Genomic DNA, 17539 nt, shown 5'->3' on the forward strand with positions numbered 1-17539 from the left:
CACTATTTTCAAAAGGGTATGCCTTTGGGGAAGTCTAAAACCTTAGCTGTGCCTCTGAACTCTAAAGACAACCAGTCTCAGAAGTTGCATCGAGAGAGAGCGCAAAGGTTGGAGCCATGTCTCTGCATCGCCTCTCCATAAACAATTGAGAAACATAAAATGCGATGGGAACGGAGCACACCTCTTGCACCGATAGAGCATGTGTCCAAAAAATATTTCCTGCCTTGTTAGTAACCCAACACATACTGCTTGAAAACCTTTACTATTGAAAAGCAAAAACAAATCAATTATTAGTTTATTTGGATGCTCTTACAGCAAGAATTCCAGAGAGAGAGAGAGAGAGAGAGAGAAAGAGGAAGAAATAAAAGGGAGAGAGAAAGAGAGGAGGGTGATGAGACTGGCAGGAAAGAAAGTAAGGCGGAGCGAACTTGAGAAACAGAGTTGGGAAATGTAGAGGAAGAAATGACTGTGGGAACCGTGTCCTGAGGAAAGGGCGTGGAGGCAGGGCTCTGGGAAGCAAGGACAGAGTGGCAGGAAGAAAGCGATTCGGGCCATACCTTGGGCAAAGCGTATTTCGGAAGCTTCATCTGGGCAAACGCGTTCCTTCGGTAGGACACGTAGTAGTGCGGCCGGCCTCCTGAAGTCAGCTGGATCATAGAAACAAGGCTGTCAGAGGAGCTACTAGAACAGCTACAGGTCACACGACAGCCACCTGAGCGGAAGGGGATAGTTGCCAACACGACAAAACAGCAGGAATTCCTGTTGCGGACCAGTGTAAAGACCTGGCATTCAGCTCAGAAACAACTTACACGGTGTGTGTGAGTTGGTCAGAGGCCCAAACTGAACCTACTGGACAAAAACACAATTCTTAAATTTACAATGTGGCTCAAAAGCTGGGAAACATTTTTAGGTTTTTTTTTTTTTTTCCCAATTGATATAAGCCTCAGGGTACACTGGCTCATTTGTCCATCGGCAGCCCAGCTCTCTAACCCCAAATCTGTGGCCACACAAAGAGATTCCCACACCGTATCAGCAGGAAATGGTCCAGGGCAAACAGTGGCAGCGTTAGAGCCTAACTTCTCTGGGCCCTGAATTCCAGTTTGATGGTGCCATATTGATGAGTGTGGGCACATCGCAAGGCAGGAGCGCTGGCACGTTGGATAGAAAGCCAGGCCAGGACTGTGGTCCAAATTCACTCTAGGTCTATGTCTCAGAGGAAAAGTGTGAGCTACCTTCACTAATTTTGTCCAAAATTAACAGCCCAGTGAATCCCAATGGGTGTGAGGGAGGGCCGGGAGGGGTGTGGTCTCCACCTCAGCAGTAGTCTCACCACGCAGGGCTTAGTAGAAAGGACACCACTGCCAACCTCACTCTCCTCTGAAGCCATTCTTAACCGATATAAACACTCGCAGTTTGAATGTGAGCTGGAGTTTGCATACTCAGAATGTCAACAACTGCCTTGGGTGCATCAGACACTTAGGCATGTGATTATCTTCACCATGATGTGATCAGATGACCTCCTAGTCCTAGTGATTGGTTACAAGGATCATGTTCAGGGTGGCATAGGTAAAAAATATATGAAATTCTAAATGGAGAACTGATTCACATTTGTAAGTTATATATGTGGATTATAAACTTATTAGAAACCAGACAAGGTTCCTAGGAGCAGCACTAATAGAGAAATGAATTATAGACAGAACCAATATGTATAACTATTTGAATGTCACTTGATAATTTGATGCTGAAATTATCAGAGTATTCATTACTCGTTTCCCTGAAGAAAAAGGAAATGGTTTGTGTGTGTGTGTGTGTGTGTGTGCCTGTGTGTGTGTATAATCATTTGTGAGACATTTAAAAAGTATATAGGCTGATGTTAGGCATTTACAAATGCTTCCTCAAAGCATGGACTCAAAGCATGGAATTAAATATTCTAAATCACAATTTCTTGTCGAAATAAATGTAGTATCTAGAATGTCTCAGTTGTAGTGAAATTTTATATACATGTATATAAGCTGTGTAGCAATTGTACCTTTGTCATTTTTAACATGGAAAGCAATAACTGAATTTTTAAATGCATTGTCCAAACAAGCCTAAAATTTTCTGCAAATGCTGAAAAGAAGCAAAGCATACTTGCTTCTTGTCTCTTCTAACCACTCATGACACTTCAGCTTCTCATTTGATTCATTTTCTCATTGGATTCAGAGGTGAAAAGCCTGGCTGAATATATCTCATCTGGAATCTCTTTATTCTAATCACAGTCAGTACATGACAATAAAAGCTGATTACTCTCCTCCCCATAGCCTCTGCCACCTCTGCCTCCTACCACCTCTAGCCACCCCACAACTTCCTCTTCCCACTCCTGTTTCTCTGTGTTTAAGGTGGGTGTTGGGGAGAGGGCTGATAGGCTAACCATTCCCCTGATAGGGACTGGCATATTTGCTCAGTCTCTTTGATAACTGGAAGCTAATTTGGAATGCAGATGAGGGGGACAGAACAGTGCATCATTCTGGAGACAAGCTTACTACCCTAAGCAGTGCCTTTGTGACCCCATGCTGATAAGATCCTCCAGACACAGCCCAAAGAAACTAGTTACTATTTGATTAGAATAGAAGCTTCCATGCTCAGTAATTTTCCTTTTGTTGAAAACTCCTTCCTTCCTTGCTTCCCTCTTTCCTTCCTTCCTTCCTTCTTTCTTTTTTATTCTTAAGGGAGTGTAAGTAGGCAGAATGTGCTGCAATAGAGACAGAAACAAGGCCAAGAAATGTTTTGAGATGATGAATACAAGTGGATCTTTCCTACCTGAACAAACACGTAGTCATCTTGGACAATCAAAGAGTCTGGGTCAATGTAGCCTGGAAAGGGTTTATTTCTGTTGGCCTCTGTGCAGTTCTGCATTCGGCAAGTTAGATATTGTGAATCTGGAAAAAAAAATGGGAGTGGGATGATATACATACAGAGCTTTAGAGTCAGAGTGGACATTTTCTATTTCCCTTGCTATCCCCAAGTCTTTAAACAAGCCTCACAGTCTTTGTTAAATACATTATTGCTATCATTATTTAAATTATTATTATTTCACTCACTTGCCTATAACGGTCACCTACAGCACCTTCTGGTACTTCCACTAAGTCTTGCTATCCTCCAATGCTAAATTTGCATTAATTCATTTTTTCCCTCCCAAGTGCAAAGGAAATTATTTTCAAAAAACTGGCAATAATACTTGTGATTTCATACATATATATTTTTCTTATTAGTAGCCTTCTCTTCCACATTTGGACCTTTGACAGGGAAACATACGTACATGCAATCATCAGTCATCCAATAATAAACGTGCTGCTGTTGGTTTAATAATAATGTTCTATGTTAAGATAAAGGTTTTGCTTTTACTACTAATTAGAATAGACAGGAGATTTCTGAGCCAAAACTTTGCTCTTATTTTACAGATGAGTAAACTGAGACCCTGGATTTCACCTGAGATTGCAACCAGATGATAAACACAGTATCAGTAATGATAACTCTTACATCAATTCGGTCTCTAGTGCTGGAAGTATATTGCATCAGGGAGGCTCTCCCTGTTTTTCAACCACGCTATGCTGGCCTCTATCTAATCAGGTTATGGTGCTCCCTTACTCAGAACTCCTTTTGCCTCATTGCATTTAGCATACATTCAAACCCTCCCCACCATCCACCACTCCAGTCCTCCATACTCGCCCCCCCTATTTCCCCCTGATTATCTCTTCTGCTCTCCCTGTGAGTCTTCTAATCTAGCCTACTTTATGTTCAGGAACTTGGCCAAACTTTCTACCACTTTAGAGACTTGTTATTTGTATTCCCTTTGCTAAAACACTTCTCCCTAGGCTATTCCCAAAGAAGGTTCCAGATTTCAGCTAGCTCGTTGTTACTTCTGAGGATCTTCCATGATTACTCTTTATCACACACCATTTTGTTAATTTGCTTCATAGAATTTATCAAATATAAAATTACTTTGTTCATTATTACTTTCTGTGCCCTGCCCCCATTAGAATGCAACCTCCATGGAGACAGATATATTTTTTTTCTCACTATTGTACCCACAGGTTCTAATATTTTTCCTGGCACATAGTAGGTAATAAATGAATATTTGTTGGAATATGCCTCTTTATTGCAAGGTATCTTTTTGAGCAAAACAAAGTTATTTTACTTGTTTTTGATGCTTAATGAGTGGGTGAGTTTGATTTTAAGACATCAGAGACATATGCAGAAATCTATTCGTCCAAATGAAAATATCAGGAGATGATTATTTACATGAAATGCAGGTGGGCAATAATATGTTGAGATAGGGACTCACGAAAGACTTCTCTTAAGGAAGTAGGAAGTCAGAACTTTCTAGGACTACCTTTAATTAAGGAACTGTGTACACCTGTGTTCTGCAAGGAGTGCCACTAGGGGGCGGCATGCACATTTGCTCCATCCAGGGTGGGGAACCTGTGGCCTTGGGGCCACATGTGGCCTTCTGGATCCTTGAGTGCAGCCTTTTGATTGAATCCAAATTTTATAGAACAAATCCTTTTAATAAAGGGATTTGCTCCAAGAAGTTTGGATTCAGTCGAGGGGCCGCACTTGGGTATCTGGAGGGCCACTTATGGGCTTGAGGACACAGGTTCGCTGATTGTTCTCAGGAGACTTAGGAAGAGCTTTACTCACCACCCTCCTTCACCCCGCTGCCATTTCTAAAGATGGGGATAGCTCACAAGCACTTCAACCTGTCTAGTTCTGGTGAAACCACCTCCACTGTTAAGGCAAAGAAGAGCCCTCTACTCTCCCTTCCCCATCTCCTTTTTCTGACATTCTTGTAGTTCCATTTTAGAGGATACCTCAAGATCTTTCTCCTTAAAGACAATTTCCAGGACACATCCCTTCCCAGAACAGTCATCCACATGGAAACTCAAAATCTTTACCTCTCAATTTCACACTCCACCAGATCCTTTTACCACTTTTAAGTGACTTCTGTCTTTCATAGGTAGCTTGAGACCACAGAAACATTGAGGATTTGTGACTATGAGACCTGGGCTTGAATTCTGGTGTGGTGATTCATTAGCTGCATGGTTCATAGGAAATCTCTTCATCTTTCTGAGTCCTACTTCCTTCCTCTATTAAATGAAGATACCAGTATAAACTATCTTGTAGTTTAGCTGTAAGAATTAATTGAAATAATATATACACTACATGTTTTGAAACTCAAATTTGTACAAATGCTAGTTGTTATTGTCAAAAATCTTGCTATTCCTGTTTTCTCTTTTCCTACCTTTCACAATGATAAGATCAGTTTTGGGGACATAGGTCCTTAAAAAGACTGGCTAAACCAAATTTGAATATTTCAATTATATTTCTTATCAGGTGTTCTTGGTGACCTGCCCAACACCCCTTCTTCTCTGGAAGAATGCTGGAAAAGCCAAGAGTGGATCTGTTGGCTCATCCCTCCTCCTTGTGACTCGGAAGGAAGTTCTCACATGCAAGGATGAATGTTGTTGGTCTAAGCCCACTAAAGGTCTTCCAACTCTCCTTGCCATAGGTTGGTTTAGAAGAGGGCATTTAAATCTAGTGCTAGTAAATGAGAAGTGCGGGGAGAGCTTTTAAGGGACTTCTGGGAGATATCAGGAGACAAAACAGAAGATCCTTCTGCTTCTGTACAACACTGTGTCTCAATGTGATGCTTGGAACTTCTCTAGACTTCTTGCTATCCAAAGGAGCCAGTCTTACAATCAAGCTTACGTGATGAGTATGTCAAAGAAATGAAAAGTACCTGTTCCCAATGACGTCACCAAGCTACTGAGGGTACTGAGCCTACAGCTGCCCTACTTCTGGGATTCTTATTATGTAAGATAATGAACAACAACAACAAAAAAATGGTTAAAAAATATTGACTCTTAATTAGGATGTCTTGGGCTTCAGATTACAAATACCATTTCCAATTAGAATTTCCAAGAGTGACACCTAATGAGGACTTCTTGATGCATTTGCAATTCTTGTTTTATTTGTAATGGTGTCTAATAGTTTCCTTCTTAAGACCTTAACCTCCTCTTCAAAAGTCCCTGAACAAACATAAGATGGAAAATATTAACATATATTTTACATGTTTCTAACTTTTCTATACAGAAATTATGAATCTGGGGGATTTGGAAAGAAAATAAAGGAAAATGAAGTCAAAAGTGTGTTGAGCATCTATGTGCCAGACACTGTAAAACATGTTCACATTTATCTAGTACATTTAATCTTCATAAGACTACAGAGTATACCAACTGATTTTATAGATAAAGAGAAAGAAACTCAAAGTGAGAGTGATTTGTAGAAATGGCAGTATGGGGTTTCAACTTGGCTGGCCTGACTCCAGCTTTGGCTTATTTCTTTTATACTATCTTGCATGAAAAACCCCAGTGAGTTTGGGCCAATTTTTATTAAGTATATTTTGGCTTCTAAGAATCAATGGATACATCTAGATACACAACAAGAACACCTGCAAATTACTATTTTTTGCGAAGTAATTCAGCAATATGAATCAAGATAGTTAAAAATGACATCCTTTGATTTCAGGTTTATTTATGAAAATTCTATCTAGGAAAATAATTAAGGTTCTATGCAAAGATATAACCACTTGGATATTTATCAGAGTGCTGTTAATAATAAAAAATGCTGGAGAAAACAAAATGGCCAACAATAGAGGAATAACTAAATAAACTGTGGAAAATTCATATTTTGCTATTAAAATCCTGCTTTTTTATAATGATACATTTACTTATTTATTTAGGATTTATATTACCTATGCATAGTTCTAAAAAGGCAGATTGAGCTTCAGTGAGGAAATGTTCAATATATTTTATATTATACAAGTAGGTTACCAAGCAACAATATTATACCAATGTTAATTGCTTAGCTTTGAAAAGCGTATCATAGTTACATAAAATGTGAACATTAGAGGAAGCCAGGTACAGAGTACATGTACTCTGAACTATCTTGGTAACTTTTCTGTGTATCTAAAATTATTCCAAAATAAAAGTTTTTTAAAAGTAGGTTACTAAAATATGTGCATTATGGACCTGATTTTTTTGTAGGTTGTATATATAGATATCTATAAATGTATGTTTGCACAAGAAAAATGAATAAAAGATATATATGAGATGTCAACAACAGTGGAGAGGTAGTAATGTGAAAGACTCAAACAATCTGCACAAATCCATGGCCCAGCAGTGAGTAGGGAGGACAGAGTCATGATGGGGTGTGAAATCAACTGTCCCTAATTCCCTTGCATGCTCATCTTTCTCTACTCCACATGCTACATACTGCAGTTGAGCTGTGCAAGGAGCTTGTCCTTGGCCTGAGAATTACAAAGTGTGCAACTAGGTGATATAAGAAAAGCCCCTGGAAAAGGTCTTCAAACCAATCCTTGTCCAGAGTGGCTCCAAGTAAAATTTGCAAGCTGAAGGGGAAATGATCAATTTTGAGCTGCCGGCCCGTGGTAAAATGTTCCTGGTTTGTTCCCTTTCTCCTTCTAATGGAAACAGAAAGAAATTGGCTACACTTCATAATGAGGGACCAATCACTCTTATTCCCCTTGGGGCTTGCTGTAATAGCATTAAATATGATGAACTCTTTCCATATTCAATTCTGGTGAGTGTATGATGCGATTCCATAGGAAGTCTCTTGCAATTTGGCATTAATTAATGTCAATTAATGTATGCAACTGCTAGACATTAGAATTAATTTCATCACTTTTCCCACACAGATGTTTTCCTTGCCATAGGAAATTAGGACACTGCGCTGCTCTTTTCAAGCATCCTCACTCTCTGCAACAGCTGCTGCTTGGACTAATGCAATCCCCATCCACCCACAACAGCACTGATCTAGGGAAGAGAAGCTGCTTCTACAGGGCCAAGCTTGGAACAGAGGATCCGAGGTTTAAATGGAGGCTCAAGGCCTGAAAGTTTGGCAAACCTAAGTAAAGTACCCTACCTCTCAAACCCTGATCCATAAAATGGGAATAAACAATATTTTAATGGCTCGTGGTTGTGACGATTGAAGACCTTAGTCCTGAAATGTGTTTAGTCTCGTGCCTGGTTAGACTGTGCTCAAATAATGGTAGCTGTAGTTGTTAATTAAGTCCTTTCTCTTAAATCACTGTGTGTCAAGGTACCCACCTGTAAAGTACTATGGACATTTCTACCTGAGGCAGCATCTTTCTGTATATTCAATTTTTGGTTTGGTTGAAGGTTTTTTTCAAAAATAATTTTTAAAACACCATGAAAACTATTCTCCTTATATAATAATTAATGCAGATACAACTAACCCAAATATTCTAGGTAGGCAGTGTGAGTGAGGTAGGGGTCAGCAGGTAGAACTGGAAAATAATAAGGGGTACAAAAAGAATGTGAGACCACCTTTGCACCCAGCACATGAGGCCAACCAGTCACAGCCTCCTTGTTCCCTCTGTCTGCTGGAGTGATCTTCTAAGTCCCAGCTCCCTCTCCAGCACAGTATGTGACTCTGAGAAGGTCATTTACCAAGCGAGGCTTTAGACTTTTTATAATGAGGGTTATTAGAATTTTAGGACCAAAAAGGATGTTAAAAATAAAACTATTACTTGAAGATCCAAAGGGTCTTTACCATCACTGACCCACGGATACCCGTTTCCTTCCCATTCCTGCCAAAACAGAACAGAGCTCTGCGATGCTGCTGGCTCATTTCTAAACGGCACGCTCATGCCTGGAAGACGCCCTGTGTTCATCCAGAGAGTTCTGCTGGTTTGAGCTGCCTTTGCCTTTCCTGTTACTCAGTCCAAATCCTTCCTGGGCCGCCTTCCGTGGAGTTCTTCTGGGGGCTCAGGCAAACCTCTCCCTTCCTGGAATGTCTTTATTGATAAACAGCAGCCGAGCATGATTCTCCAAAGTAACCAGCACAAGCTCTCCTGTGGTTCAGGGACTGTGCTAAGTTGATCACATGTTTTTCCTCTTTTAAACTTTGAAATAAAAACCCAGAGAGAGAGAGAGACGTACTTTAATAGATGATGAACCCAGGCACAGGGATGAGATTTGTATGAGTAAATGACAGAGCACAAAATATGTCACAGATCTCTAGGACTCTATCCATTCATTCTATCATTCAACAAATATTTATTTGGCACCAAATGCTTTAATTTGCCCTAATATTGTGAAAGTTTAATTATGAACAAAACTATAAACAAAAAGTCTCATGGAAATGTGGACTTGTAATCCCCCATGGCCTACACAGTACTCTGGAGGACAGGGACTATTTTACGATTCACTCCATCTCGCAGAGAGGCTAATTACCTTTGTCAGGGGGTGGGGACATCCATGTAAGAGCTGAGAAAAGCCGGGAAGGCCGCTGGGAATGTTGACAGAGATAAGTCATCATTCCAGAATTGAAGGAGCACCTACCAAGAGCACAGAGGCATGAGAGAACAAGAGATATGTGTGGGGAATACCCATTGTGTGTTTCATGAGAAAGCCACACACTAGAAACTAGTTTATATGAACAAAGACACAAAGTTATCCAAAAGGTGACACTCAGCCATGAAAAACTGGGAATCATATCATGTAAGTTTCCAAATTAAGTTTCTAAAGAAAGTGTACGTAGGGGAGAGTTAGAGAGACAGACCAAGGAAGAGAGAAGGGCACACAGTAGAAAAGAAAGAAAGCAGAAATAAAAGTGGAAAGGAGAAAGGGAGGGAGGAAGGAGAGGAAGAAATAAAACAGTTCAGTGCATAGGGGAGAAAATATAGAGTTTCTTCTACAAGTTTAGTTTTTTGGGGAGGAGAGAGGTATAAAGTATTTACTTAGATGTGTCTATATGTTATAAGATTAATTCCAGGACAGAGGGACAGTTCAAGACTGCTTCTGAGACATGTGGGTACATTCGATCGACTATTTCTTCACTTAATAACTATCTGTTTTTGTCATCCTCCATACTGAGTATCATACTTAGAATATAGTAAATGCTCAACAAAGAGCAATATGGTACAATCCTTGTCTCACATTGTGGAATAAACAAAGACAGATGACACATTTTCCTGTCTCTCTCTCTATATTCCAGCCACCTGGTCTCCTGTTACGCCTCCGTCATGCCAAGCACGCTCACATTCCATATCCTTTGCACGTGCTGTTCCATCTGCTGAGATGCTCTTCCAACAGACACATAGCTCTCTCCCTTATTTCCGTAAGGACTTGGCTCAAATATCAAATACCATCTTGTTAGAGATTTCTTCCTCGATAGCCCTCCTCCCCTAATCACTCCCTATGTTCCCTACTCCACTTTTCTTTCTCATGTATTTACATACTTATGTCTTCTACAAAAGCATCATGCATTTGTTTATAATCTGCCTCCCCTAAATAGAAGGTAAACTCTATGAGAGCAGGGCCTTTGCAACATTACCTACCATCCCTCGTTCATACCTAGAAGAAAAGCTGACGTGGCATAAATGTCCAATAGTATTTGTCAAAGGGATGAATAATGGGTCTGGAGTGAACCAGATCTGGCTTTAAATCCTAACTCTGAGACAATGAGAAAAACACTTAATCTCCGTAAGCCTCATTTTCCTCTTTATTAAAATGAGGAAAATAAAAATACCTACACCTCAAGGGTTGTTGTAAGTAGTGCAGCTGAAAAGAACTAGTGCAATAGCACCAGGCCAGTAATAGGGATATAGGGCACGGTACTGGCATCGTTGTTGCTTGAGAACGTAGAGGACAAAGAGAGAAAATGTATATGTGCCAAGGTCTTTATGATGCTTTTTTTTTTTTTTTAAGCAGGATTCAGAAACACCAGGAATTTTCCAAACTCTTGGAAATTGGCACACATCCACGTCACGTGAACTGCTGCTGCTGCATCCTGAGGGATCCTTAGGACCCAACAGAAATCCAGACCTCTGTCCTAGAGCCAAGGCCTGGGAGTGACAAGTTTTTGTGCACCTCTGTTCTCTTATCCTCAGGACGGGACATAAGGGCACAGACCTCCTCCCAGGTGGGTGGGCACATGGGAAGCAGAGGAAGCAGCACATAATGGCTACAAAGAGCCCAGTGTGAAAGCCGTCCAGCTGGGCCGGCTCTTGCACTGTCACTGCCACGTTTCTCAGAGCTGCATGGAGAGGCCCGTGTTATCTTATTTCGTGCTTTTCTGGTTGGTTTTCAGGCCTGTCTTTAGGCTGCTAAAGCAAAGCGGTCAAGTTGGTATCATGAGTAGTTGAAGTCAAGAGCTTTTGTGATGTGCAATATGGGGTCAGAATGACAGGACTAGACAGGGGAGCAGAGCGCTAAGCACGGCTGCGCTGTCTCAACCTTGACGCTTGATTTGAGGACAGAAGACAGGTGAGAATATATTTGTTCTTGGAGTTGGGAAGTAGTGAGAATCTATCAGAATCTGAAGCTAACCAGAAATGGGATCTTCTCATCTCTTCCAAACTCCACCTTAGAAGCTATTAATAAATTGACTGAAAGAGAAGGAAAATGAAGACTATGACATGTGGGGTCTAGTCATGCACCCAGTTGTGCTAGTGTGGCAACTTTGGCTGCAGTCAGGGTGGCAAGTTCGAAATTTTCAGATTTGTATAGAAACAGCAAAGTGTTAATCTCCTCTAAACTATTAAAGAGATTTGATATCTTTTGAAGTTCACCGAGGAAGAAATACAAATAGCCAAGAAAAACAAATAAAAATTCTCAACCTCACTCCTCATTAAATAAATATAGGTTACAACAGTAGGGATATGCCATTCTTTTGCTCATCAGATGGGTTGTGTTTAAAAAATCTTTGATAATGTTCTGGATGGCTGAGGGCTTGCAAACGTAGGCATTCCTCAAATTGTCGCAACTATTTCGGAAGGCAATGTGACAATGTCTACAAAAATTTAACATGCATGTACTCTGTGACCCAGGGATGTCCCTTCCTCAGTTTCTCTTTCAGCAGTGCTTGCTGCCTACAGAGGCTTGAGTGCTTACTAACCAAGTAAATAGTATGTGCTTATGTGTATGTATCAGCATTGGTCGAAATAGCCAAAGGTCTACATACCTACTAACTAGATTGTAATTATTAAATTATAGCTGATTGTATAATAAAATTCTATGTAGTGAGTAGCCTTGAAGTTGCTAAGTTTATATGTACTGATATGGAATAAGTTTTAACTTGCTATTATACTCACCAACACTATATTTGGCACAATAGTTTTACAACATGAACATTTGTGAGTGCATGTGTGTGTACACACATACATAATAATCTGTGTAAGCCTAAACAATTTATGGACAAACACACACACACACACACACACTATCTCTTGAGAATTGGAATAAAAGTCAGGAAGTGGATTTTACTTTTCAATTGATGAGTTTGAGTACTGTTTACCCTTTTTATTGTCCTTGTTGCTGTATTTTTTGGTATAAAAGTAATCTATGTTCATAGCAAAAACTCCAAAACACTCTGCAGCTCAGATACTGAGGACCTTGAGGACTGAGGTCTCTGTCACCACTCCACAGCACCCCAGCAGTGCTTGTCATGTCCAGATATCGATACACATGCCATCCAATATGGAAAATTCATAAGAAAGCTGGAGGATAGGAAGTAGACATGAGATTCCAGTTCTCACCCCAGACCAGAATTAGTGGGATGAATAGTTACATCAAGTGGTGCGTTTCTTTTATTTTATTTCTGCTTTTAAAATGCTAGTTTGAGGTTCATTTCACAAAGCATTTTGGGGCAGTCATTTTCACAGTTGGTTAAAGAGCCAAGGTTTGTTTTCCCCAGCGAAAACAATTAGTCCTTGGGAAAGTGGCTACAAGGTTACTTACTCACGCAAATAGATGCCAAGACTAGTAATCGTCCCCTGTCCCCTGTCCCTCTTGACAGCAATCAACACCAGGACACAAACACTCAGGTTGCTGGCTGGGTCTTTCACTTCATAAGTAAAAGGGAGAAGCAACGTTGGTACTGCAGGTTCTCTTATTAGACATATGCTCCTAGATGAGCACAGTATAGAACTGTATATCCATGTGTAATTGCCATGTGAAGAATTGCCTGATAAAAGTTATGCTCTTTTCTTCCAAAATCACATATGCATAAAATGTGATGCCCAAGTTCAGGGAGACAGTAAGTTTCTTGTGCTAATTGGTTAGCCCTCTAGGAGTCCACAGACCCTCTGGTTAAAGACCCTCCCTTCTTAAGTGGATATGTCCATACAGCGACACACACACCTAGTGATTAATTCAACAAATATTAAATATTTCAGATTCTTATGTTTTGGATGTACAACCAAAACTAAATAAGATACAGCTTTTCACCAAGCTTTCAATCCAACAGCTTGGTCAATATTTTCTCTCTAACTACATGCATTACACCCACATATATGCAAATACACCTATGTTAGGTAAATCAGTAGAATGTAGGTTTTATTTTTGGTGCTCTAATGTACTAGGTGTCTACAATGTGCACACACATGCCCCCTCGCCCCCAACAGCACATAAGATATTTAAACAATAAAATCTTTGTTTCCTGGATAAGGACTTGTCAATTTGTCCTAAGCTGAATGTGGGGGCCAACAACAAATGCCACATCCAATAAATGTGTTCAGATTTTCTAACAATACATCCTGTGATTGATTGCAATTGAGCTTACTCTTTTCAGCTCACCTCCTAAGGCAGAAAGTAATACAAGAAATACTTATTTAAGACATCCTTTTCATAGATGTAAACTAAATATATCCGTGTATCAGAGCACAGTTGTAAGAAAGGTCTGCGCCAGTCATAGGCCCTCACAGAACAAAAGCTTTCCAGAGGATCTAAGATAAAACACTAGTTTATTTATTAAGGAGACACACATCCCTTTGCAGACACTTGTATTTTTGAGGCAAGGGTTTGGATGCTTTGTGCCACAAACCCCACTGGCGAAGTGAGGAAACCTGTAGATCCATTTTCTCAGAATAGTGTTTTTAATGCATGCAATAAACTACCTAGAATTAGCAGAAAACTAATGCAATTAAATTTAAAGTTATCAAATATTAAAAAACAAATTGATAATACTCCAATATGTACTTTTAAAATTAATGTATTATATAACAACATCTAGTGGTAGGTCTAATAACTACTGTACTTTTGAAAAGGGAATGAGCATAAATAATATTCTAAGATATAATAACTGTAGTGTGGTATAAAAATGTCTGTGATTTCTTCTGTAACAAAGTCATTTATGTTCCTAATATTAAGATAGTTTATTTCCAACACTTATAATTGAATGTAATCTTAAATAAGTTATAAAGTTAGTTAAAATAAAGAGGTAATTTGTTTTTCTTATCTAAATAAAAAAGCTTTCCAGTGCTCGGGTCCCCTCAAATATGGGGACTTTGATTGAAACAGGAATTAATTATAAAATGTAATCTAGGAACTTTTGAAATGTGACCAAAACTAAACTTTGACATACAAACCCAGATAAGCATATGCAACCCAGCCCACGGGGATGAGACCAATTGGCAAGGGAGGGATTTTTTCCCGTGTCAAATGTCTCGGTGCCTTGACTACAAAATTTCTGAACACACTAAAATAAGAAAAAAAAATTCTTTTTCTAAGTAAAAAATATTGTATTATTTTAGCATATACCCTACAAAATGTACAACCTAGAATATAAAAAATGGGTTCCATATACTTAAATTTTGCATAATGAAGGGATGGAGAAACAAGAGAGGATCTCAACTGGAAAGAGAAAGAGATGACCTATAGATTTGGAATTCTGGGAGCCACTGATCAGCTGGGGGCCTGATTTTGATAAATACACTCCCATATCTTGCCAGCTACATTTGCTAACAAATAGCTTGCTGCTCTGACCTCTGGGTGCTATTTCCTTCCCTCCTTCTCCTCTCTGTTTCTTTTACCTGGAGCCATGGTTACTGACTGCCTTGGAGAAAGAAAGAGAGAGAGAGAAAGATGTTATGATACAGCGACAATATCATTTTTTTTTACACTGAGACAGGTCAGGTGTTATGCTTAGATCCTTTATTTCAATTGGTAGATTTTTTTATTTTTCTGTTTTGTTTTGACAGGGATAACTTTTCAAATTAAATCCCTTTATTGAATTTTCACCCTTGGATAGTTTCTGAAGATGCTGCCTCTGCAAAAAAAAAAGTAAAATAAAATAAATAAAATTAGAACTGATGTATTTCATGCCTGGTGAAAGCTGAGGCTGAGATGACAGTTTGGCATTATCAACTGCCATGCCTTCAGGGATCATAGGATAATGCCGGGTGTAAGAAAATGTGCAGATCAGGGAAAGGGATGGCCTTGTTGTTGTTTTTAGGATATAGGGTTATACATATTAGATGCCACAAGCCAGAAAGCAGCAGCATCCCCAAAAGCTTGAAAATGAAAGCAATCTGGGATGCTACCAATTCTATACAGAGCCTTCTAAACAAGGGGTGTAGTTATAAGAAACGGACCCTAAAGCTCCTTCACTCATTTTCTGTTGTGGAACTTTTCTACTCAAAGCATTTTCCAGGGACCAGCAGCTCTGGCACCACCTGGGAGCTTGTTAGGCATGCACAATCTCAGGCTCCTACTGAATCAGAATCCAGATATTAACAAGATGCCTCGGGTGGGTAATACACATGTTAAAGCTTAAGATGCAATGCTCTAAAATATTCAGGCAACCTGGTAAGTGAAGTGAGGCAGCCAACCAGTAACCCTGACAGCTGGTCAACTAGGTATTTATTCATTCAACATATAGTTAGTAAGATCCCTCTACATGTAGATATTGTGGCATGTCCTGGAGATGCATGTGCTGGAGATACAATATTTTTATTTTTTATTTTTTAGAGATGGTGTCTCACTATGTTGCCCAGGCTATAGTGCAGTGGCTATTCACAGGTGCAATCATAGCTTACTGCGACCTCAAAGTCCTGAGCTCAAGTGATCCTCTTGCCTCAGGCTCCTGAGTAGCTGGGACTACAGGCATATGCCACTGTGCCCTGCTCTGAGGATACAATATTAAACAAAGATATACGTGGTCTCTGTTATCATAGCATTTATAGAGTGGTGGGGAGGAAAAATTGTGAATAAATAACCACATAAATAGAACATATAATTTCAAACTGAGATGAATGCAATAAAGAAAAAAACATAGTTGGATAAAAGCAAACAAAATAAGAAACTGGTTTAGATTGGGAATTCAAGAAAGGCTTTTCTAAGAAACAGGTGATGAACCTGAAGTCTAAACTATGCTCAGTGATTAATTAGACTCAGCTGATCAGGGTAGGGGGAAGAGAGGAGAGCATTGCAGGTAGAGGAAAGAGCAGGTATAAGGGCCTTGTGGCAAGATGTAGAACAATCCCCAATGCCTGCAGGCAAGGAGCGAGGAGAGGACAACATGAGTGAGATTAGGCTGAGGAAATGGGCAGGCTCTAGATTGTGCTGGAGCCACAGGGCAAGGTGGGAACTTTGCTCTTTATTATCAGAAAAACAGGAAGTAAACAAGACCTTTGACACATTAACTGCTCTGTGAGTTGTATTTAACTCAGGCTAGTTTTGAGCCCATGCCCTTGTGAAGCATATGTAACTCACACCTCTCTTTACCTTGGGAGCTGCAAATAACTGCATATAACTCATGAACCTAACTTCAAGCTGCATATAACTTATGCACAGAAAACAATAAAAAATAAATTTTTCATTAAATTAGAAAGGATCATTTTGTTTTGAATGTTTTTATTCTATTTTCGTAATAAAACGCTGTGGTCCCAAGGAAAAGCAAAATTTTTTTTCTAGTGTGGCAGTCCATGTGTTAAACGGGTGATGTGTTTCCTTTTACTTTAAGAAAAGATCACTCTCTCCATTGTGTAGGAAGAACTGGACCTTGGAATCCAGGATCACATCATCTGCTCCAGGGACTGGAGGCCTCACCACCAGAAAGAGCCCACGGAGGAGGTGGGAAAGAAGCTCTGACCTGCTGAGCTCATTTTGTGTCAGGCACAGAGCTGGGCATACCCCATATGGCAGCTCTGCCTGGGTTTACAGAGCAGGAAGGTCAGTCTTGAAGCCTAATCTGTGCTCCTATAGACTCTGTCAAAAAATGTGTTTATTCCTCCAAGTTGGGAAGCAAAACCTCTGGAGATGAAAAATTTCATGGTGTGTGCATAGCGATGGAGGATGTGAGGTTTCTGGGGAGTTTGAGTTGCAAGACTGACCTGCTTCTTTGGCTCTAAGCTGGTAAAGTGCAGGCACTTCCCAGCTTTGTGTTCAGAAGAGCTAAGGACGGGTCGACAGGCACAACTGGCAGTGATTAGGATGCTTTCAAATTGTGAGAGATTTTTTTGAAACAGAGAGTGTCTTGGAAATTAGATTATCACTCTCTGGCTCAGTGCTGGGCAACCTGCAATAGCCTCATTGCTCCGTGGTAATTGTGGATAGTCCATCCTCTTCCTCTCCTCTCCTCATCTCATCTCTTCCTTTCCTCTTGTCTTTTCTGCCATCGTGCTATTTTTCTGTACACTTTCCTCATGTCTTGTTTTCTTTTATCCCTCTTACCT

General features: G+C 39.9%; 1 protein-coding gene across 4 annotated transcripts in view; it reads right to left on the reverse strand.

Annotated features, from left to right (window-relative positions):
* SORCS1 (sortilin related VPS10 domain containing receptor 1) overlaps positions 1–17539 on the reverse strand; it is a 467434-nt gene that overhangs the window by 109509 nt on the left and 340386 nt on the right. For all 4 annotated transcript variants that reach the window (XM_069461103.1, XM_069461105.1, XM_069461104.1 and 1 more), the window contains exons 7-8: positions 2800–2918; positions 558–647 (exon numbers count right to left, since the gene is read on the reverse strand). In XM_069461103.1, the coding sequence (XP_069317204.1) occupies positions 558–647; positions 2800–2918 (209 nt within the window). The remainder of the gene's footprint in view (positions 1–557; positions 648–2799; positions 2919–17539) is intronic.

This window comes from Eulemur rufifrons, chromosome 28 (assembly GCF_041146395.1).
Source record: "Eulemur rufifrons isolate Redbay chromosome 28, OSU_ERuf_1, whole genome shotgun sequence".
NCBI lineage: Eukaryota > Metazoa > Chordata > Mammalia > Primates > Lemuridae > Eulemur > Eulemur rufifrons.